Source organism: Anolis carolinensis, chromosome 5 (assembly GCF_035594765.1).
Source record: "Anolis carolinensis isolate JA03-04 chromosome 5, rAnoCar3.1.pri, whole genome shotgun sequence".
NCBI lineage: Eukaryota > Metazoa > Chordata > Lepidosauria > Squamata > Dactyloidae > Anolis > Anolis carolinensis.
Genome location: NC_085845.1, coordinates 172,454,243 through 172,478,990, shown reverse-complemented (window position 1 = coordinate 172,478,990; position 24,748 = coordinate 172,454,243). Strand labels below are relative to the sequence as shown.

At 41.7% G+C, this 24,748-nt stretch overlaps 1 protein-coding gene across 2 annotated transcripts; it reads left to right on the top strand.

Annotated features, from left to right (window-relative positions):
• The first annotated feature begins 703 nt into the window (after window positions 1–703).
• On the top strand, window positions 704–23,581 carry gtpbp1 (GTP binding protein 1). Of its 2 annotated transcripts, XM_008110705.3 has the most exons (13): window positions 704–1,098; window positions 4,459–4,570; window positions 6,907–7,087; window positions 8,672–9,020; window positions 9,478–9,601; window positions 13,200–13,314; window positions 14,047–14,191; window positions 14,318–14,500; window positions 16,689–16,824; window positions 17,568–17,746; window positions 18,643–18,843; window positions 20,638–20,679; window positions 21,332–23,581. In XM_008110705.3, the coding sequence occupies exons 1-13, from the start codon at window positions 829–831 to the stop codon at window positions 21,422–21,424; spliced, it is 2,130 nt and encodes a 709-aa protein (XP_008108912.1). In that variant the 5' UTR covers window positions 704–828; the 3' UTR covers window positions 21,425–23,581. The 2 variants fall into 2 exon arrangements, with proteins under 2 accessions (XP_008108912.1, XP_003221023.2); XM_003220975.4 differs by lacking the exon at window positions 20,638–20,679 and having other exon boundaries at window positions 705–1,098.
• The last annotated feature ends 1,167 nt before the right edge of the window (window positions 23,582–24,748 follow it).

Below are 24,748 nucleotides of genomic sequence, written 5' to 3'. Positions count from 1 at the left end.
AGGACCTATTCCAAAAGTTGAAGCTTAGCTCCCAAATAGGTTCAGCACCTTGGATAGTTCCTTTAACATTTGGATTGGAGCCCTGACCAGGTTCACCATCTCACTGAAACTGCGACTACCATGAAGCAGGCAAGAAACCCCGGATGAGATGTTAAGGAAATGTTTGGATAAACAAAATTCTTGCCAATGACCTTTGAAACCAATCACAAAGGCAGACAACAAGGAAATGGAATGTATTTCTAATCCGATTCTCCCCTGTGACTTCTCGGTTGCATAAGATTATCATCCCTCGATGGAATGTATTTCAACCCTGTGTCATCAGCCTTTGCTTTCGGATTATCTCGGAGCAGGCAATCGGTCTGAAATAGTCAAGTAAATAGAGGAAATCACCATCCGAGATCATAAACAGTTATTAGAACCTGATTGGCCTTTTCAGTCCCCATATCGCTTTCTTATTGGCCACGAAAGTGTAAATCCCGCCTTCTTCTTGCCACTGTAAAACATCGGCTCCTGCCTCTTATTTGAATACTAAGCGCGATTGGTTAGAAGCGTGGCTTATCACGCGTTTCTTCTTCTTCATTGGTGAGGAAGAAGTAGCCATCAAGACCCGCCCTCCCGGGATATTTCTATATTAAGAGACCACTGGCGCTCTTCTCAAGCATTTCGGGTTCTTGAAAGGGGCGTGGCCTTATACGTGGTCTATTGCCGTAGCCACGGAGTAATTATTCATCACCCTGCACTCTGATTGGCGGATTCTTAAGTAGCGCTCTCGGGGAAACGAAAGGGAAAACAGCGCGCGGGTAGAATTTGCGCGCGGGGGGCAGGGCTATGCTAATGAGCCCCGGGGAGGGGGAGGGAGAGGAGGAGGAGGCCCGGGCTGCCAAGATGGCGTCGGAGCGGAGTCGCTCCCCGATGGGAGGCTCGCCGGTGCCGGCCTCGATGTTCGCCCCAGAGCCTGCTTCTCACGGCGGAGTGGCGGGGGCTCCGGGGTTGGCGTCTTCGCCTGCTAGGCCTCACCTCGGGGGAGTCCCGGACTCGGACTGCAGCGAGGACGGCGAAGTGCTGAACGGAGAGCCCGAGCTCGATCTCACCAGCAAGGTAGGCCCCGGCGAGGCTGTTGAGCAGGCTTCCCCTCACCGAAGGCCGTTTGCGCCCTTTCTGAGGTAAACCCCTCACTTCCGTGTATTCTGGCGCTCGTCTGAACGTGCCAACACGGGTTGGCGCTTATTTTGATGACACGGGCCCGCCGTGGACGTGGCAAGCGCCGATGGCGGAGCTCTGGGATGCCAAGGCCTCCTAGCACTCCCCTCAACTCTGCTTACTTCGAAGTGAGACCTTCTCTGGGGCATCTACACTGTCCAATCGTCGAGTCGGAAGATCCCCCCACGGGCCGCCCAGCCAGCCCTCTGCCAAGCACAATCAAAGCACCCCCGACAGATGGCCATCCAGATGTTGTACTCCAGGTCAGGATGCACCTCTGTCTTTACCACACTCCAGTCCAAGTCAAAACATCAAAGCAGTTTATGAGGATTCTATAAAAGCAGTTTAGCAAAAATAGTAGGAATGTCAAAGTCGCAAATGTAAGGCAAGTCCATAAAATTCAAGCTACAAAAGTTGCTTCAGAATCCAAGACAACCAGACATCGAGGAAAGGCATCATAAAAATCCAATACAGAAATTCAGGAATAATCCCATAAACATGAAAGGCTTGAGACATAAACCTTGAAATCCCTTAGCAGGCTTAGCTAAGACATGACCATGGGTGTTGCTATTCAAACTCTAATGTTGACCAGACGAGAAAAAAGCCCTCTGGTCCTTCTAATATATACAGAAAATCGTGCCATCTCCCCTGAGAAATTGATAAAGACTTTTTGGCTAACATGCGTTTTGACCTTCATAAACTCTGCTGGGCAGCTCTGTGTTCACGAAACTATCGGCTCATTAGTCTGTGGCGCAATGGGTTAAACCTTTGTGCCAGCAGGACTGCTGACCGATAGGTCGGTAGTTCGAATCCGGGGAGAGTGGGTGAGATCCCTCTGTCAGCTCCAGCTCCCCATGCGGGGACATGAGAAAAACCTCCCCTATGGATGGTAAAACATCAAACAGACTGCCAATTCTCTCACACCAGAAGCGACTTGCAGTTTCTCATGTTGCTCCTGACACAGGAAAAAAAATTAGTCTGTCTACCTGGAATTTCCTCCTCTGAGCTCATCTCATCCTCTGACCTTGCTTCCTTAGCAAACTGCTTGTCTACAACATCTGGCCCCCTTTCTGGAATGTGGCCTTCACTAGCTACTGGGGACAGAGACGGCTCAATTTCAGGACTAAGAATCTCCTGCTGACTTGCAGGTCCAGAATTCCCATGATCTACTTCAGTGGTTCTCAACCTGGGGTCCCCAGATATTTTTGGCCTACAACTCCCAAAAATCCCAGCCAGTTTACCAGCTGTTAGGATTTCTGGGAATTGAAGGCAAAAACATCTGGGAACCCACAGATTGAGAACCACTGATCTACTTCAGTGCCATCAGGTGCAGGTACAATCAAAGGATGAACTATAACGCCAGCCTCTGCTTAAAACCCCCCAGAGAAGGACTCTCCACCATGTTTGGAGGCCGTGTATTCCACTGTGGAACAGTTCTTGCCCACAGGAGGTTCTTTCTAATGTTCAGGTGAAATCTCTTTCTCCGTCAGTTTGGTTCTATTGCTGGTCTCCAGTGCATCAGAAAACATGCCTGCTGTCTCCTCAATGTGACATCCATCCTTTCAAGAAATTAAACATGGCTCCCACGTCCCCTCTCAGCTTTCTTTTCTCTAAGCTAAACCTTTAGCGACCCCATCACACTCTGCACACTAGGCATGGGCAGGATTGTGGGAATTGAAGTCCAAAACACCTGGAGGGCTAAGGTTTGCCCATGTCTGCTCATGATCCACATTCAATTTGTGGTCTGTTAAGACTCCTAGATCCTTTTCACAAGCCAGGTGTCCCCTATCCTATATCTGTGTGTTTCATTTTTATTCCCTAAGTGTAATATGATATATTTCTCCCTTTTGAAATTCATTTTGTGAGTTTTAACCCAGCTCTCTAATCTGTTAAGGTCATTTTAGAGTCTGATCCTGTCGTCAGGGGTATTAGCTATCCTTCCCAATTTGGTGTCCTCTCTTCTGCAAACCTGACAAGCATGCCTCCTGTTCCGTCATCTGGGGGCCCTTCAACACAGCCCTATATCCCAGAATATCAAGGCAGAAAATCCTTATCTGCTTGAACTAGGTTATCTGAGTCCACATTCAGATAATGTGGGATTTTCTGCCTTTATATTCTGGGATATAGGGCTGTGTGGAAGGGCCCCAAGTCTTTGAGAAAGATGTTCCTGGACCCAGAATTCAGAATGCAAGCTCTTTAGCCTTTTCTGCAAAAAGTTCTGTTATTTCAGGAAACCACAGCTCCCATGATTTCCTAGCATTGAGCCGTGACAGTTAAAGTGGTGTCAAACCATTGTGGATGAATAGAAGTCACATTCAAAGCACCAGAGTATCTTTGTATATAGGGAGCCAGCATGGTTTAGGAACTGCAAGAGCATTGGACTACAACTCTGTAGACTACAGTTCAAATCACTCTGCCATGGAACTATACCTTAGGCAAGTCACACTCTCTCAGCTTCAGAAAAACAAATGATAGAGTCACCATAAGTCAGAAATGACATGAAGGCACATGATAACATCCTCTTTGTATATAATAATGTAGTAAAGTGTTAGCACCTTTGATTTATTTTTATATATTAACTATGACCAAGTAGCAGGATTGTTTGTTTCATTTAAATAATTTATATTTGTTACTATTCTGCTTTTATCTCTTGATCAAGACACAAAGCAGTTGACAACATTAAAAACACAATTTAAAATTTGTAGCTTCCAAATATTAAAATAGAATTAACCATACAAGTCAGTTAAAATAATTTAAAACTCTCAAAACACTTAAGCATTGTGAAAAATAATATAATACCACCATACACACGCGCACGCCTCACATTTGAGAACTTTCTTCTTTGAAATCCTGCTTGAATATAAAGGCTTCAGACTTCTTCTGGAAGGACAGGAGGAAGCGGGCTATTGTTAACTCTCACTCTGAAGTGATTATTTTAATTTTGCATTTTATCCCTTTCCATAGTTCTGTTTCTAACCCACTTTCTGAAGTTGCTCTTGAGAGCAGAAGTGCCACCTTTTCTTCTAATACTAGATCAAAACTAAAACAAAATTCAGAGAACAAAATTCTATCCAAAGTGAATTTCATTCTTTTATGTTGTAGAATATGGATCTTTTATGATGTAGTTAAAATATATATAAAAGAAACATTTTTGAGAGAATGTGATCTCTGATATCTAAACAGGCATTCAGGAAGGTGGCTTCGTTTCCCTTTACAAAATCAGAAAAAGCAACATGGATATTTTATTTTTGTGTTTAGCTTGTGATGGTGAGCCCAACATCGGAACAGTATGATAGCTTACTCCGGCAGATGTGGGAGAGAATGGATGAAGGATGCGGAGAGACCATCTATGTCATTGGACAAGGATCAGGTGAGTCTGGTTTCTCTCTCAAGTACCACAAATAAAATATTAACATATAACAGGGCTCAAAACAAGTGGCTGGAATTATGGCATTTGAAAAGTGTGTACTTCATACTTGAGGGTTTATTGCTTTTATTTCCTCATAGTAACAAATGCTTTTCATCTTGCCTGTAGGTGACTAATGCTTTGAAATTTATTGGTCACATTTTGCCTCCTGCCATAGCAACACAAAGCATTTTCGTAGACAACACCAACCTGTATTTGAATAAGCAAAAGGGAACCAGTAAGACAATGTAGTGTCCTGTGAAACTTTCACAGTATTTTTGTATTTTTTCTTTTTATGCTAAATGAATGCTTGGATTTTTACATTTTTGTGTGCATGTGTTTTAATTTTCAGCAAAGCCAGTTCAAAATATTCTAACAAATCAATCCCCACTCATTTTCTCAGTAGATGGGCGTGTTGTCTTTCTTTCCTTGGAATATAAAAGATGAAAGGCTCCTTGTCCTCCTTGAAGTAACCAAAGGTTTTAGCACTTATATAGGAAGGATAACAGCAACCTCAAAAGAACGAGAAACCAGTGATCAAATATAATTTCCTTCAGTTCATGAGCCATGGGGCATTTATGCAATTAATATTTGTTGTGTGAATTAGACTTTCTGGATATTCCATTTTGTACATGTTTTGCATGACGTCTTTGCAAATATGAGCTCCTGCTTTTTGTATTAGCACAGTTTTCTATATTTGAATAGTTATTTATGGTGGGTAGGTAGGTTGTGGGTATCCCAATGTCAGTTTTTTGGAGCCACCACAGCAGCCCCCCCCCCCCCCAACAAGAGAAATAGAGATAAGCAACATCTGCTTCAGGTTTGTAAGCCTCCTTTGGCAGGGGGAGGATTTAGGCAAATAAAAGACACAGGGCAGGCTCTGTTTTGAAAGAGCAGCAATTTTCCTTTTATAACAAATCACTAGAGGAAGGACATTGGGAGGAGTCCAAGGGCTGCAAAAATGGTTCTGTATGCCTGTGACCCACATGATTGTGACCCTTGGTTTAGAAGCAGGGGTCCAATAGTGCTTTTCCTGCTGAGTCGTCAAGCAGTGGAATAAGGCATTTGATTAGTATAAAACAGTCTTCCTCTTCTGCCACACATGCACTAATAGATTTGTACTATCCATTAAAGAAAGGTCTGAGCAAACAGTTCAAGGTATCACATAAGCATTTGGAATTGTCGTTCAGTCACACTTGATTTTTTGTGTTTGCTTCCACTGTAGGCATGCGCAACATGTGGTTCACACGTGACCCTACTGCCCATTTTGTACTACCTATATCAAATACCTGCTGAAAAAATGGATTTTCCATTTGCTACATTTTATTTATTTATTATTTATTTATTTCCATCATTTCTATCCCACCTTTCTCACCCGAGGAGACTCAAGGCGGCTTACAAATCTGGCAAAATTAAATGCCAATTACCAACAATACAATAGAATAAAACATAAAGCAGTTAAAAACAGTTAAATGAATAACAATATACAATATACAAATTTAAAACAATACAAAGTGTTTAGTGCTTAAATTGTAAGCAAGTGTGTGGGAAATATGGTCTTGGGTTAAAATAAAATTGTGTTCCGCAGAGTTTGATTTGTGCTTTTTAAAGGAGGGGGTCATTTTTGCTTATCTTACTGTACTGCCAGATTTCAGCATTGCTACAGAAATTGCAGCCCCTAGTGGGTTGGTTGGCAAGGAATTTAGCATGCTTTTCTTCACCTGGGAAGTTGTCCACCCCCACTGTAGTATTCCTCAGATTTGTTTTATGTACCTCCAAGTTGACTCTGGGGCCCCTTCTACACTGACCTTATATTCCGGGATCTGATCCCAGGTTATTTGCTTTGAACTACATTATATGTGTCTACATTGTCAGACAATCTGGGATAAGCAGATAGTCTGGAATCGGATCCAGGAATATTGGGTAGTGTAGAAAGGGCTTGAATTGTGATAAAATGTTCATTTTTTTTCTGGACAAGATTTAGTAAGAAGTTTGCCCATAAGGCTGAGAGAGTGTGACTTGCTCAAGATCACCCAGTGCATAAAACATTTACAACCACATCCCTTTTTTATTTTCAAGTCTATAGTTCAAACTTTAGCTGTTGGGGTGAAAAACAGTTCCTCTTGTCTGTTCTAAGTACAATAGCCTCTTCCAGTAGTAAGATGAATTTACATTAACAAGATTAGAGTAGAAATTACTCAATTTCTACAGCAGAATAGAAGTTCTGTACCAAATAAAGAAGTGGAAAAACAATTCTCAAGTATCTGATCCCCTTTTCTTTCTCTCCCATGTTCAACCAGATGGAACTGAGTATGGACTCAGTGATGCAGACATGGAAGCTTCATATGCAACCGTGAAGAGCATGGCAGAGCAAATTGATGCAGATGTGATCCTCTTACGAGAACACCAAGAGGCGGGAGGCAAAGTGCGCGACTATCTGGTTCGAAAACGTGTGGGTGACAATGATTTCTTGGAGGTCAGGTAAGGAAATAGGTGGAGAGATAATTAGTTGGCAGGCTTCTCATGCAGCATGATAGAAAGCTGGTTTCTCTGGTTTGACTGTGGAAGTGACTCGATTTCCCCTTGCTAATTAAATTTTCTCTTGCTGGTGTACATTATGTGTACAAACTGCTGGTGGTTAAGCTCTTGAAGACATGCTTAATACAACCTTGTTTGCATAGGACGCTTCCTGGTTTTATTCTTTTTTCCCACTCAGCATAACACTTCACAAGCCATGTCCTTGTGTCTATCAGTCACCAGATTCTTTTTGCCTTTGTAAATTTTTAAAAAGACCTTCTGTAAAGTTGCTAGTGGAATGGCTAGTATAGACTGGTTCATGGAAATGGCATTTTGTTTCTTAGGTAGTACATAAATTGACTTTTATTTCTTGTGGCTATTAAAATATTCTCCACAGAAAATTAAAATTGTGACTGGACAAATTACCTGGAATTAATCAAACTGAACAGTTGAGGTTGTTGTCTTTGATTTTCACCTTTTCCTAATTCTTACTCAGAGTTGACACAGGAGACAACTAAAAGATGTCTCCTGAAATTTGAACTGGATGCTTAAAAACTGGAAATATTCTTCCAGCTTTGCTTTGTAAGACTTTGTGGGTATCAAACTGAAAAGGTGCAGTTATCAATGGTATGAAAACCAAAGAAGAGGCCCAATGGTATCTCAAGAATTGTCTCTAGCTTAGAATGTAAGTGAGGCTTACAAGCATGTATCACTCCTTCTGAATAGGGTGTAGGAGGCTGTTCCCTAGCCTTTTGTGCCTTCTTCAAAACTTCACCCCAGTAGCTATCAATCCTCAAGCAGCTGCTTATTAATGGGGAGATTGGGGAGGCAGTTCTGATGTTTAAGGTGCAGCTGGTTTGGACTCTTAAGGGGAAGGAAAAAGAGAGTGTTCTCCTGTGAGCACACCCCTTTTTATTCCATCTGTACCCATCCACATCATCATTCAAACTCTACAGAGTTTGCACAACATGATAAGGCTTTTAAAATTTCTAGTACTACCACTGAAGGATAACTCAACAGAAGTTGTTTTCTTAAGGATAGCACGTTATCCAGAACTTTGGCTATGGACATAGTTATTGAGAGATGCAGTTTTGTTATTAATAGTAATAATACTACTTAGCCAGATTGTGATTCAAATCACAGCTAAACTCTAAAAAGTTTATTCAGTGGTCTCTTCTCTTTTCTGTTTTTCAGTTTCCTCCAATTTGAGTAGCATTCTATTATTCCTCAAACGAAATGATTGTTTAACTATAAACCTTTATCTCTTGTATATGCTGAAGAGTTTCTTCTTATGTGGCTCCTAAAAATGGCCTGAGTCATTTTATTGCATAGTAAGCAAAGCCAGGTGAATACATCTGCTCCCATGCCTGGCATTAAAAATATAGTAAAAGCAAATTGAATAACTAACAGTATGCTCTCTTTTTACGACAGCCCAACACTGTTGCCCAAAGCACCTGTCTCACACTAATAACAGGGCCGGCCCTGAGGGGGCTGTTTGAAAGGCTTTAGTGCTCAAACATATATATTTTTTCTCTGCTTTTCTTACAGGGTAGCAGTGGTTGGCAATGTGGATGCTGGGAAGAGCACTTTGCTGGGCGTCCTCACCCATGGTGAGCTGGACAATGGGCGTGGTTTTGCTCGCCAGAAGCTTTTTCGCCACAAGCATGAGATTGAGTCGGGGCGCACCAGCAGCGTGGGCAATGACATCTTGGGTTTTGACAGTGAGGGTAATGTTGTGAACAAACCTGACAGCCATGGTGGAAGTTTGGAATGGACTAAGATTTGCGAGAAATCCACAAAGGTCATCACTTTCATTGACCTGGCTGGGCACGAGAAGTACCTGAAAACTACTGTCTTTGGCATGACTGGGCATCTACCTGATTTTTGCATGTTAATGGTAAGCTATCACTGTAGCAATGGCTATTTAGCTCCAGCATTTGTCATACTGTAATGTTATGGTATTGGTAAAAACAATAGATGCTTAAATTCCCACTATCAGACAAGATTCAGGAATCCAGAAGTTAATATGTGTTTTGCTATAGCCTACAGTAATGGGTAATTTCACAGTACAAGAAAGTTGAATGGCTTCAGGGATGACAATATGGTTTGTTTTGATTCCTCCTTCGTCTATCATTGTCTTTCAGACTTTTCTGGAACTGTGTCCTCCATTCATACTCATGTTATGAATGTTCTGGGATGACAGCTCATGAAAATATTTCCTTCAAAAGGCTATTTGTCTCCCAATTTCATTTCCTTTGCTGTAGGTGTTGTTCTGGTCCTGAGCCAGATCTTTAGAGTGGTTGTCTCTCCATCTATTTTTACCACCCCTTTCCTCATGCTTTGCCTTGTTGTAGGTGGGCAGCAATGCTGGGATTGTTGGGATGACCAAGGAACACCTGGGTCTGGCATTGGCACTCAATGTCCCAGTCTTTGTGGTAGTGACCAAGATTGACATGTGTCCTGCCAATATTCTCCAAGGTGAGTGGATGTAGACACAAACACCTTTCTACTAAGAAGTATTTGCCATCTTCTTTCTTGGTGACTGCTTGCAGATAAACTAGATTAATTTCAAAATACAGTAGAGTCTCACCTATCCAACATAAACGGGCTGGCAGAACGTTGGATAAGCGAAAATGTTGGATAATAAGGAGGGATTAAGGAAAAGCCTATTAAACATCAAATTACGTTATGATTTTACAAATTAAGCACCAAAACATCATATTTTACAACAAATCAACAGAAAAAGCAGTTCAATACATGGTAACGTTATGTGCAGTAGTAATCATTGTATTTACGAATTTAGCATCAAAACATCGCTATGTATTGAAAACATTGACTACAAATACACTGGCTACTAACAAATTGACTACAAATAAAGATAGAATTGTATAAAATGAACTTACAGTAACAACACTGTTGGAAATTAAGTGCGTAAAAAGTTCAGTCCTTGCTGCCTAGAGAAATGGCTGTGGATCTGGGCGGGAGACAAAACTGTGTTGGATAATCCAGAATGTTGGATAAGTGAATGTTAGATAAATAAGACTCTACTATATTCTTATTTCCAGTCATTGTCAATTCCTGATTTGTATTTTTTTGACATTGTATTTTATAACCCTATGCTACTTGTTACTTTTTAATTACAGGATTTCTCTTCCTTCACATTTGATAGTTTGATCTCTATAGTCAGTTTAGATTAGCTGGGGTTTTCAAAACCATTTCTTTTGATATGATGAAAAGGTTGAGGAACAACCTTTTGATTGTTTTTATCCCTGTCATCTGTAAGTAGATTTCCAAGAAAATAATGTCTAAAATCTCTTGAGTGCCTGATTATTGTGCCCATGATGAGCATGTTTTCTGTATGATTAGTGGCTTTATGGTAACATTGGTTGGTATGCTGTGGTAGTGGTTCTCCTGCACTATTCTTCCAATCCCAATGTTCTTTTAAAATTTAAAAACCCTTCACGGTGAAACAGAACACAAGAAAAGAGGAGAAGCTTGGCTGGAACAGCATAAAAAGATTTAGAAAAGGGGAGCTTCTTTGTCAAAGGTTTTGTGGGTTGAGGTGTGTCTGTACTTGGCTCCTCCTTTTACAGGTCATCTGAAATGAAAGGAATGATTGCTGGAAATAATAGCCTGTTACCAAGTCCCTTCAAAATATCTGGATCTGTATGCAGAGGATTCTTGGGATTCATATACACTGTAGAATTAATGCAGTTTCACACCACTTTAACTGACTCATTGCTATGGAATCCTGGGATCTGTAGTCTGTTGAGGCACTAGAGCTCTTGGCCAGAGAAGGCTAAAAATCTTGTAAAACTATAACTCCATGAACTCATCACATTGATCTATGGCAGGTAAAGTGGTATCAAACTGCATTAATTTTACAGTGCAGGTGCCTCATAGGTCTTCTGACACAGTGACTGTTAATGTGATGCATAAGACAGCCAGGAATAATCTCAAATGTATAATTAGCACACTGGTAGAAAACAGAAAGCAGAGATGTGATGAGGCAGTCCTGGCACTCAGTGTTCTTCAGAGCTGCTGACTCTAGTAATATGTTGATGGTGTTATATCTGGGCTGCCCTTAGCAGCTGTTTTTTTCAAATGCATCTTATGCTTTTCACTACTAATCATGATAATTAGGATTCATAGAGAAATAATTTTGCTCTGGCAAATGCAAGTTACTGTTTTTGTTGGGAGATGCTTTTAAGACAAGGCGTTAGATCAAATTGGACATCTCTTTTCAAAGCTGTTAGAATATTGCCAATTTTTTAAACAGAAAAATGAAGCCACCCACCCTGAGGTTTCTTCTACATTGCCATATAACATCCAGATTATCTGCTTTGAAGTGGATTATATGGCAGTGTAGACTCATATAATCCGGTTCAAAGCAGATAATGTGGATTATCTGATTTTATAATCTTGACTAGCTTTGCCCGGCCACGTGTTGCTATGGCTTATGGGAATCATTTGTTAGCCAGGTGGAATAGCAGTGAATAGCCTTGCTGCTTGCAAGCCTGGCTGCTTTCTACCTTGCGGAATCCTTGGTTGGCCAGTTTGAATAGCAATTAATAGTCTCGGTGTGGCAGGTATGAATGCTGCAATTAGGCACCTTGATTAGCATTTAATGGCTTTGCAGCTTCAAAGCTTGGCTGCTTCCTGCCTGGGGGAATCCTTTGTTGGGCAGTGTTACCTTGCCCTGATTATTTCCTTTCTGGGATTCCCAATTTCCCTGCTTTTAGAGTGTTGCTCTTTATTTACTATACTGGTTTTAGAGATTATATTGTTCTGTATTATTATACCACAGCAATTATTTCATATTATATTTATAATCTTATATTATCTGCTTAGAAATGGATTATATGAGGCCCCTTCTACACAGCTGTATAAAATCCACACTGAAGTGGATTATATGGCAGTGTGGACTCAAGATAATCCAGTTCAGAGCAGATAATATAAGATTATAAATGGGTAATATAGCTGTGTGGAAGGACCTTGAGTCTCCACTGCCATATAATCCAGTTCAAATCAAATAATCTGTATTTTATAGGCAGTGTGGATCAGGCCTAAGTGCACTCGGCTGTGCCCTGGGCACCATTTTGGCTGAAGGAGTTGCTAGGATACGAAGGGGGCGGGGCCTAAAGGCAGCGGGGAGGTGGGGGGCTAAAGGCAGCAGAGCCTACCTTTCGAATTGGCAGGGGGAGAAAGGCTCTTCCTCATCCTCTGTAATTTGGACTATTTTTCTAGGTTTTTTTGATTGAAAGACATATTTTGGATGACTATGTCTTTTGTGGCCAAATTTGGTGTGATTGGGTTCAGTGGTTTTGTTGTTTCCTCCATAGTAAAACAAACATTACATTTTTATATATATAGATTATATGGCAATGCAGAAGAGGCCTGAGGCAAAAGCCAAATCCACACCTATTTATCTCTGGCAAATGCGGTGTCTTGCTGATTGTAACTTGGATGTTGTGGCCTGCTTGCTCCCAATCATTTCTCAAAACGATGTTGGTTGTGAACCTCTCTGTCCTTGCTCCTTTGTCATTGGAGCAGGATGTTGAGTGGTTGGTGTGAGTTTTCCAAAAGATTGTCAGAAGTATTCACAGATACAGAGTAAACTTTTAGGAAAAAAAACTCATTACTGTCGCCCTTGGAGAGGGTAATCAGAAATATCATATGGCTTCTTGGTTGTCGCTGGTTACTTTTTGTAGGGCTTTTAAGGGCGTTTATTTTTAGTTATTGTTGGAGTGGGATTTTTTGAAGACTTTCTCAGTATTCATTCTTATTACCATGTATGCTGCAGAACCTATAGCTTTCCGGAAATATTTGGCCATTGGCTTAAAACAGAACTAGCTGGTATAGTGGATGGCCAGAGAAGCTGAAAGTTCTAATATTACATCTGGTGGATCACAGGTATATACAGTGACATTTAAAACATATCAGTTCTGCCATATCTCCATAACTCTTGAGTTATTTCTTGAACAGTAGCTGATGCAGTTTTGAAGCTTAATCTCTCTTGCACGCATAACTAATTGCTTGATGTTAAGTATAACTTCTCTTTATTTGATTTAAAAAGAAACCCTGAAGCTGTTGCAGCGTCTTCTGAAGTCCCCAGGATGCCGGAAGATCCCTGTGCTGGTCCAGAGCAAGGATGATGTCATTGTGACTGCCTCCAACTTCAGCTCAGAAAGGTGACAGATGAGAAGCACATAAAGAGGTCACAGTAGTAAGATGAACTACTTCTCCAACAGGCGTGGGCAAAGTGGGCTTTTTGAAATCTTGTTGGATTGCAGCTTCCAGTGTTCTTCATCATTGGCTGGGGCTGATGGGAGTTGCATCTGCTGGAGCATCCCACTTTGTCAGCTTTAACAGGTTAAGTAGCAGAGATCCTAAATGTCTTTTGTGGGAAAAGTTGAGGCAGGCATTTATAATCTCTGCAATGCCCTGGTTTTCATAGGAAGTGATATTATATCACGTCTGGTTTTGTCTTCAAGCAGTTTTTAGCTGTTTGATGGGATTGGGAAGGTAAACATGAAAGAGTGGGGCTTGGAGGCAAAACAACTATGTTTTCTGGTGATTTTGAGCTGTTTTGGGTTCATTTAGGAAACACTTAAACAAGTTTTAGGAATATTTTTAGGAATCTGGGGGCTTTTGGAGGCTTTAGCAGGGTTTCAGTGAACTGGCCTCCAATATGCACTTTTGTTAGTTCAAGCTAGAATAGACCCATTTAATCAATGTTTGAATGAGAAATCACTTGTTGGAATTAACAATAAGATTCCAACTCTATTGTCTACAGTGGAGATATGACATCTAGTATGTCTTACATGGCATTTTCCTTTCGTGGCATCCCTAGATATGATATTTAAGATAGCATAGAGCCATGAATAACTCCTGTTTTTTTTAACTCTCTCTTTTTCCATTAGGATGTGTCCAATATTCCAGATTTCCAATGTCACTGGTGAGAACCTGGAATTGCTTAAGATGTTTCTCAATCTCCTGTCTCCAAGGACCAGTTACAGGGAAGAGGAACCTGCAGAATTCCAAATAGACGACACATATTCTGTTCCAGTAAGGAGAGTGGTTCTGGGAAGGTTGCTTCTGCCATATTTTCTAGGGTTGAGAAAGGATGGGGACTAGGATCTGCCATTGCTCTCTCAGTGTTACTAACTCAGTTCTTTTTTCACTTTTCCCTAGGGTGTTGGGACAGTCGTGTCTGGAACAACCTTAAGAGGTCTAATCAAGTTAAATGACACCCTACTCCTAGGTCCAGACCCACTGGGTAACTTCCTGCCCATTGCTGTGAAGTCCATCCACCGCAAACGCATGCCAGTCAAAGAGGTGCGGGGAGGTCAGACTGCCTCCTTTGCTCTAAAAAAGGTAAGTGCAAACTTCACTGATACTGAGAGATTGGAAAAGCTATTTTTTATACCATAACTCTCGTAAGGAGGAGGACTAGAACACTTTAACCCATTGGAACATTGGCTAACCCACTTGTATTATATGGCTGCTATGATACATCTTAAGTGTTAGCCATTTTTAATGTAATTGTATGTGAATTGCTTTTAGGGTATATGTTGTAATGTTTACTCATGTTTTGGTTTATTGTATCTTATTGGATTGTTTCTGTTTTATTCTCATTTCAATGCTTAATTCTTTTGTTGTAAGGTTACAGTTGTTACTGTGCATTATGCTGTATTATTTTTGACGTGTTTGTATTAATTTGAGGCATTGAATGTTTGCCTTTTGTGTGTGTGTAAACCACCCTGAGTCCCTTTGGGGAGAGGGGGCGGTCTAGAAATAAAGGTATTATTATTATCATCATCATCATCTTCTCCTGGACTATGTGGTCATGTGAGTGGGTGGAGTCTGGGAGTTTTAGCCTAGAAGAAAACCTTCTGATCCCTCATACTTTTCTACTTGGAGAAAAGTTTTAAATAACTAGTACTGCAATCCTAAATGTTGGTATTCAGAAGTAGGAATGGAAATAATATTTGTAATTACAGTGGGCCCTCTATATCTGTGGAGGGTTGGTTCCGAGACCACACATGGATATAAAAAAGCAGATGGTCACGCCCAATATTATTAAATTATGTGAACATGCATGCTTCATTATGACTAGGGTGCTTACAGACAGGACTTAAACCTGCTTCAGAGAAGAAACCTGCTTCAAAGTGGGTTTATGTCCTCACTGCCTGCCAAAAATAACTGGGCTTTCCCAGTTGGTGTCCCCATGTCAGTGCGGCAATTTCATCACTAGCACGGGGCCACCAAAACACCCCCCAAGCCCTTAAAAGAAGAAGAAACTTACTGGGCGCCATGAGGCCTTTCCAGCAGGCCTCCTAGTGCGTAGAAATGATGCGCCAGGAGGTGGTGGGAGAGTGAGCCCACCGCACCTCCTGGTGCATTATTTCTACACACCAGGAGGCCTGCCAGAGAGGCTTCATGGTATCCGATAAATTTCTTCCTATTTTAAGGGCTTTTTCCAGGGAGTTTGGGGAATAGGTGGGTGCCTTCTTCGCTTCTCCGGGCGGTGGGGAAACTCCTGCGACTACAGAAGCAGTTCTAGGAGTCTGTCCCCACAGGGCCCATACCTCATTAGACCCAGGCCTTTCAGGAATGCCTAGGTCTAACGGGGTAGCTATTTAATTTGAGACGAAGCGGGGTTTATCTGCTTTGTTCCGAATTAATATTTTATGGACGCCTCAGCTAAAAGTCCGACAGAGCCTGCAATTTGGATCCTGTCTGGAAGAGCCCTTGGTTCATATTGCCACTATTTAATAATATGGGGCATGGTGATCCATGGTTGGTTTAAATCATGGATCTGGAGCCTACAGATGAGAGTTCAAAAATATTCCAAGGTCAGAAATAACTTTTGAAAGAGTAGTAGATGAGTGAAGATTTTGTGCATATTCTCCTCAGTATTGAAGTGTTGCAGATGTTATGATCTGGAGCTTTAGCATTCAGATATTATGATCTGTAAATCTCAGCATTTCCTGCCATTGGTGAGGTAGGGTAGGTCTGCTGGGAATTGCATTCCCAGTAACATCTGAAAGTCTGGATAATTTCCCCCTTTGCTTAGAATACAATCTTATGTGTAATGTCTCAGATCTCATTTCTATGGAGCTTAGTGGGACTAGTCATAGTAATAATTATAGGATGGCACTGTAGCAATAGGGATCTTGGGTGTTTTGTATTTTGCCTGTATATGTGTGTCTTGTCAACATATTCAATGAGGAAGGGAACAAGGGAATAAGATCTTTGAAGATCTTTACAAACTAGCTTCATGGCCAGGCTGTCTTTCCAGTTAGGAACTTAATACTGACCCAAACTGTCCTTTGAAGTTACTCTGCTTGAAGGTTTTTCTGTTTGCCTCTCTTTGCTTCTCGCTTTTGAAAAATGCCTATTCAGATCTATTGGATGACTCTCATGTTCTACCTCTGGAATCACTGTATTTTAGAATGCTCATGTGGCCTTCCTTCTGTAATATGCTGTGGAATTAAACTGATTTTTGGAATAAGCTTTTGGAATACTTCCTAAATCCTGTTTTAAATTATTCTGCTCCCAGATCAAGCGTTCCTCTATCCGGAAAGGCATGGTGATGGTATCCCCACGGTTGAATCCACAAGCATCTTGGGAATTCGAAGCAGAGATTCTAGTACTGCATCACCCAACCACCATCAGTCCTCGTTATCAGGCAATGGGTAGGTGTTACTGTTTGCTGAGGTTCTTGCATGCATTTTCTGCTTTGGTCCTAAGGTACTGAACCTATTTGTTGATGCTAATACTTAAAAAAAGCATAGAGAATAAGCAGCCTCAAATAGCAGAAGGTCCCAGTGAGTGGAATCATGCCAAGTGCTGTGTCACATGGGGCACTTGATGTACTTGAGGATTTAGATAATCTTTGTCTTACTAAGAAAAGAGTAACAGAATATAGTTCAATACAGTTTACTCTAGGTTGGACTGCATGATCCCTAGGTAGGGGAATACATTGTCTCCTCAACACCCATATGAGACCATACTTTACCGGCACTGCCAGATATACTGCTGTAGCTCTAAAAAGCAATATTTTGTCTTCAAAACAAGGCTCATGGGAAGTCTGCACTTTGTTGTAAAGCTGAGTCTGTGAGACATCACAGCACACTGAAAACTTGCTGCTTTCTTCCTGCATGCTTCTTTTAAAATATGGGAGTTTTTTTATTTTTACAATTGCCAAAATTGTGGTAGCAGAGTTCCAGATTCAAGAGGGTGTGCAAAAATGGGTGGACTTGACACCTGCACACTGTGGAGTGCCTCCCCTTTCCCAAGGTATGATAACAGAGTGCAAAATTAAGGCCCATGATCTCAGAAATAAACTCAAAAAAGTAATGGCTTGGAATAACCTATGCAGTTAAGATTCATTCCCTCATAGCTTCTAAGTAACCTGTAAAAATCTTACTGTTCGCAGTGCATTGTGGCAGCATCCGCCAAACGGCCACTATTCTCAGCATGGATAAAGATTGTTTACGAACAGGAGACAAGGCTACCGTTCACTTCCGTTTCATCAAGACCCCAGAGTACTTGCACATAGACCAGCGGCTGGTTTTCCGTGAGGGGCGGACCAAAGCTGTGGGCACTATCACCAAGGTGAGGGAAGGCTTGGGATAAGACAGTGTGGGGGTTCTTAAAGGGGAGGAGAGTTTCTCAGGGCGATGCAAACATGTTTCTTCCTCCTTTTCCTGTTTTGTGTACAAGGCTCTTTGAAATAGTTAAATTGTGCTTTCTGGAAGGGTCTGGTTATCTTTGATAGTTACGCTGTTGATTTTGGTGGGCCTTGTGGGGCTCATGCACTTTATATTTCTGCTTTACAATGAAATTAAATTCCCTGTCTTAAGTTTCTTTCACACCACACAGTTAAATGTGATATCACTTTATCTTCTATTATTGAATTCAGTGGAATTCTGGGATTTGTCATTTGGTGGGTTTCTAAATAAACGATAAAACATGAAATTCCAAGATTTCATAGAATGGAGCCATGACAGTTAAGTGGTATCTAACTGCTATAATGGTGTAATTTGAAAGAAATCTTTATCTTTTGATGTATTCAAATCAGGAATGGACAGCCAGGTGGGTCTTCTGGCTGACCTGACCCTGTTGCTTGCCAGTCAACATTCTCCCAGTGTAGGGACTTAAAGTGGCTCTATTTCTCACGGGGCTGTACTTCCAATTCCCAATAAAAGTGACTGGAAGCTCACTTTTGCTTTTGCTGAAGGAATTTGGGTTGGGGTTTAAACAAGGTGCAGGGGCCTATTCTTATTTTACCAGAGAATCGTGCTCCCGGAAGGCTTACAGAGGTACAATCTTTTGCCTTTGTGTGTATGTGATGTGGAGGCGGGCTCTGGGATCTAAGCAAAAGGCCCTCGATGGCCATGTATTTCCACCTTTTTTAAAGCCCTACTTAGTTCTTTGCTTTAGAGCAGGCATCACCGCGCGCACAAAACCCCAGATCTGTTTACCTTGCTTCATCTCTTTCTGTCTGGCAGTTACTCCAGACCACAAATAACTCTCCAATGAACTCCAAGCCCCAGCAGATCAAGATGCAGTCGACAAAAAAAGGCCCCCTGACCAAGCGAGAGGAAGGGGGAGCCCAGGCGGGAATGGCAGCAGCGAGTCCCACAGTGGCAGAAGAAGCCACTTCTGTGGCAGCAGTCCCATCCGGCCCAACTAGTGCCCAGCAACCTCAGGTATGCAGAATGACTTGTGCAATACCTATCACCCATTTCAAAGCATTATCTTTCCCTGCTCTCAAGCCTTCTGTAGTAAAATGCTAGTTCTGAAGAGGAGCCATTTTTTTCCTCTCTGCCAAAACTTGTACAGGAATATTGGCGGCTGGTGTTCAGTTAAGCAGTATTAAAATGGGTGCATTTGAGGCCCATTCATATTGTGTGTTCTGTTTTTGTTCTGGAATAAATACGTAGCATAAATTTCTCCAAAAATAGAAATACTTACCATGTTGTGGTGTGGGAAAAAAGCAATTTGCATATTAATGAGAAACTGATAGAATTCTTTTATATATTCTCAACAAAATTAGAATGCCTCTGGATTTAGTTCAAAAAGTAATTTTTTTTTTGTCTTGCCACCTCTTCACATGGGCCTTTTGGGCCATGCCGCTGCGCCACTAAAGGAAAGGCGTGTGGGGTAGCTAGTGGCACCTCGCACGCCCTCTCTCCTCCCCTCATCACATGGTGGGCGCGGGACAGGATACATTGGCACCCTTTCCTTCCCCCCATCAGATTGCAGAAAGGGTAGCAACACATATTGTCCCTCTGCCCTTTCTGCCATCACACGGCAAAAAGGGGTGGAAAGTGCAGGTAGCTACCCAAACAACACTTTCCTCTCACTTAGTGGTGGTGTGATGACACACTGCAGGCCCTGTCCAAGCTGCGCATAAAAGCAGCAAAACAGGGCAAAAATGTCCTGTGTGAAGAGGTCCTTACTGTAATTTGAAAAAGGTTTTAAATGTATTGCGTTTCAGAGCTTGAAATATCTGCATTTCCCGTATAAGCCTTGTAGCTTTATTGCAAATTGTAGATTGCAATTTGTGTCCTTTTGCTATGTGAAATAAGGACATCCAAAGCAAAAGAAAAAGAAAAAAAGGACCTTTTATGTGTTTGTCAGAATGATGGAGCATGGACTCCATCTGGAATCGTCATTGCTTTCTGAAGGCAGAAGTAGAATATACTTACTCTTCAGCGTGTTGTCTGTGAAATGCGCACATATGGGTTTCTCAGTGCGCCTGTGCAGTTTTCAGAACCTTCTAGAAGCGCTTAAATGCAACATTTTGGCAGAGGCCCTGCCCACTCTCCCCATGTATTATATATATGCCCGTGGGCAGGGCTACGTCTCAGTTCTTCTTTCCGCACGACAGCAGACTGAAGGAACTTTCTATTAGCTTTCTCACTCGTGATCTTATTAGTGGAAGAAATATCAGTTCCTGTTAATATTCTAGGATATTGTTGTTTTTCATTTACTTTATTTTTTTAAAAAGGAGGATGGGTCTTAAATATGCTGTGATTGTAAGCCACTTCCAAGTTTGTAATTTAAATGTATTTCAAGATTCTGCTGAAACTGGTAATTGCCTGACTGGGATAGCAAAGAAGCAAGCTTGACTTTCAGTCCTACAAGTTGTGCTTTATGGTTGAGGTGGCAAGAGTCTGAGCAGCTCTCTTACTTTGTGTCTTGGTATTACAACGGGTCTTCTGTTGCTTTGCCAACCTCCCCTTCTTGGAGTGGTGCACATGTGTGTGTGTGTGTGTGTAAGCTTCTGTGTACAATTTTGTGTCTTTTCCTCCTCTCTTTCTGTTGTGTGGTATTTTAGACTGTGATCCTAATAAACCCTTTGCAATAAGTCTCACTGAAATCAATGGGCTTTGACTCTGTACAGTCATACAGAGGCGTGCTCAGGCAAGGTACTTCTTTTTCTCTCTGTTGCTCCTTCTGCTCATCTCTGCTTCTGTCTTCCTAACATTTTCCTTCAGCCTGCGCTGGATGAGGAACCTCACAACCGGGAAGGCAATAAGGTATTTCTGTATTCTCTTGCTGCTTTGGCTCATCTTTCTTAGGGAACAAAGTCCAACCTGACTGCATCATTTTCTTTTCTTTCTCTTCCTTCCTCATCCTTTCAAACACTTTAATTTGTTATAGTAGAAGCTTGACCTGTATGCAAAGCTCCTGATAGTCTTCAAAGGAGAAAGGCCTCTTCCTTCCTTTCCCTTTCTGATAGATGTAGTTGGTGGGCCACACTTGGGTCACCAAAGATTTTCCCCCTTTTCCTTCTGTGGGGCTTACACACAAGAACAGAAACATGCCCTTAGGAGTATTTATGGATCAGTTTCCATGACACCTTTTTCTTACCAGGAACTTAAACATTAAGTAATACAAGAACAATCAGAACAGGAATAATAACCAAAAGAAGCAAAACAGGATTGAAAGAGGAAAAAAGCAGAATCTATCTAGTTAAATCCTCTTCCCTATCAAGAAAAATTGATTGATGAAGGCCCAGCTGAATGAAAAAACCCTCAGCTATTCAGCCAGTTAGATTTGTCCTTTTCCTCAGATTTATACTGCTCACTCCAACTCTTCTTGTTCATTTTTAAGCAATTGGGTTCAGATGCACTGAACCTTTACCTGGGCTTTTCTTTTTCTTTTCCTCTCCCCATTCCCCCCAAACAGGCCAAGGCTGGAGGAGGTGGCCGGCGACGTGGAGGCCAGCGCCATAAAGTAAAGGCCCAGGGGGCAATCATGACTCCCGCTGGTGGCTGCTGAACATCTTCTCTTCATCCCTGAGGAATTCATCCCCCTCCCTTCTGTTTCGTCAATCCAAAAAAAAAAAACCCCGGAGCAGCATAACCAAAATCCATCCCAGTTGATTGGCTGCTGTGGACCTCTCTTCTTCCCTTCCTGGAGAATGACTTGAGGGACTGGAAAAGGAGAGGGATGGGTTGTAACTTAAGCTAGTGAAGGTGACAAAGCACACGTGGGACTGACCAACTGCCACCTTCTCTTCCCTTGACCCCCAAAACATTTTGTACATCGTGAGCTCTTAGTCATAATTTTTATTAGTTTTTATTATGGTGGATGTGTGTGTGGGTGTGTGGGTGTTTGCGGGTGTGTATGCAAATGAAGACTCAGGAGAATCTAGGTATACTAAAAAACAGTACGGTACCTGCCTCCTCTCTTCTTACCACACCTCATCATTTTTTAAAAACTAAACCTATGTCTTGTCTATGATGGATGCCTGATATCCCAGGCCTTTAAAAGTATAAGTATGCTAGTTGGTTGGGATGAGTTAGCCCTTCCTCCCTTCTGGCACCAGGGCGCTTCTACATAGGGGCCAGGCCTCCCTTGTTCTAATGTAGCAATTACTCTAATAGGTTAATTGGTATGAAGGGTCTCCTCAAACCTGCAGCCTTATCCAAATTGCATTAAAGTGAGATCCTAGATCTCCAAAATTCGTTACGTGGTGGTGCCCCCAAAACACTCCTTCCTCTTGTGATGGCTTCTAAAAGTCTCCATTAAAACAAAAGGGTTGATTTAACACAATCCCTTTTCAAGCTATTGTTTCAAAACAGATGTTTTTCTTGCAAATCTAGCCAAACAGTGTCCTTCTGCAGACTATATCTGGATTAGCAACCTGCCACGAATGGCATCCTTTTAATGATTTACATGTACTTAAGTGTAACTTTTGTGCATGTAAGTCCCTGTTTGGATATGGCATCAAGAGCTATACATTTGCCCTTGTGCGCTGTCCAAAAATCTCCCACTATGGAGCCCCCCAGAGAGGCATCTGCAGCTGTTGCTTACCAGAGGAGAGGAAAGTTGGGAAGGAGGCAATTCATGACTACAAACATCCGGGTGCTCTGAGCAGGGGAAAAGAAAGGGCAGGTGCACCCCATTTCATCACCTCCCAACCGAGCTAAGATTAGTTGCCTCTCTGTATTCTGAATGGCCTTTCCCCTCTTTCCTCTTCCCATTGGTAAATGGCAATTGCAGGGACTCCTCCCAGGGCTTGACAGGTGCTGGGCTGTGTCAGGACACAGTACTGTATGTGCAGAGCTGCCTGTAGATGTAGAATCACAGCCCATGCCTGCAAAGCAGAGTGGGGTGTGAAAATAACACAGTATTGTTCCTGGCTTTGAGAGACTTCCCAATTCCATTGTAGTGTCTTTCAAATTCTCAAAACAGGCACTGTCAGTGATGCCTGCTGCCTTTTTTTGAGCATTTGAAAGACATGCTTGAAAACTGCTTTAGATTAATAGCCCTTTCATACACCGCAATTGTAGCGCTATGAGTCCACTTTAATCGGATGGAATCAGATTTGCTTTTTAGGGAGGAATATATTGAATTCTCTTCTAAAAAGCTCTACTGCTTTACTAAACAACAAACAGTTGGATACCACGTGATATAGATGTGACTGTTTAAAGTGGAATCATAGTGCTATAATTGTGGAGTGTGAAAGGGCCCTAAATGTCCCAGATGTACCTTATGCCAGCATAACCACTGACAGTTATGGGAATCTTGTCCAAAGAAGTAACATTTTTCAGCTCCACTCCTACTTATTTGTATAAGGAGACACCACTCTCTTCACAAATCAGTGAGCATTTAGCTATAGTTTTGAAAGGCCAGGTTCCCAATCCATCCGCCCTGTTGTTTCATTCCTTATAAAGAATGTTAACTATACCATGACATGCATGGTGGGTTTGCCTACAGAGACAGCTTGCAGTTTGCTGAACCTGGTTTTGAGCTGTGCTTTCAGATTTGGACATATGTTTGTGATTTTTATAACTTTGATAGAAAATGTTTGCTGTGTCTGTTTAAGGCACTCATTCTTTTAACTGGCATCATGTTGTTGCTTGAAAAGAAGAAGACAAAACCACAAAGTTTGTAGTTCACCGGTTTGTAACTTTAAAAAAATCCCCTGCATTGCTGTCTCAGACTTTCTCTATCCTGACAGAGTTTTTGGAATGAATGGGTTCCTTGAAAGTTAGTTTGAATGTTGGAGAGGAAAAAGTTTTATTTTATGCCAGAGTTCTCCAAACTGGTGCCTTCGGCTGGGTTGAACAATGGACTTCTCGCCATCACTTAAACTGACATAATCCCTGGGATAATAGGAACAGGTCCAACGGTAGCAAAAGGGCACCACGTTGGGGAAGGCAGTTTTGCACATATTTTGGAAACCTCTTTTTTTGGACTTCCAGAATCCCCCAGTCTATATAGACGGTTGTCATGATGGCTGGGGAAATTCAGAGAGTTTCAATCTTAAAAGAAAATGACTCAGATTCTGCATTGTATTCATAGCTGCAAATTACCTAAGGATTTGACATCCCAAAATGCTCCTGAAATACTCCTTAAATCCCAACAGCCATTCCAAGTGACAGAGGTCCAATGGGGATGGGAAGAGCTGGCTATGTTGTCCTGAAACACTCCACTCGACTGGGCTACAGGCCTACATTGCTCAGAGCAGGTCCCTAGTGTTTAGGGTGGGTTTGGGGAAGCATTTATGCCACAATCATGAATACATAGCATAATGGAATATGGAGCAGTTAGAGCCATAACTCTGGGTTATGAATTCACAGCTGCAGTGCAGAATGCCAGCCAATGTTTCCAAGCTCTGGTTTGCCTTGACATCTGTTCATCATGATCTGTGGCAGCTACGGTATTTATAGCACCCTCAGAAGAAAGCATAACATAAAGCGGCTAAAACAAGATTGCAACCCTTTCCATTCAATGCCACTGGTGTTATAGTGACATTAAGAAGTACATCAATCTCATAGCCTTGTTTCCAAGGGAATGCAAGGCCTCTGTGTGGTGTGCTTCTCACCCCTTTCTGTCCTTTCATTCCTTAGTTCTGAAAGGAATGTGAAATGCTGAAGAGTTCAATTTTAAACACTTTTTTTTAAAAAAAAAATCACACATTACTGTGTTTTCATTTTTTGACCAGCAATCAAAGACTACTGAAGCTGGCATGGTGTTAAAAAGAAATGATAGAAAAATAAAAGAGAAAGGTTTCTTAAAATGTCAAAATCAGTGCTGTGATGTTTCTAAGTTTTCATCACTGTAGAAAAAGATGAAGCAGCAAATGTCTTTCCA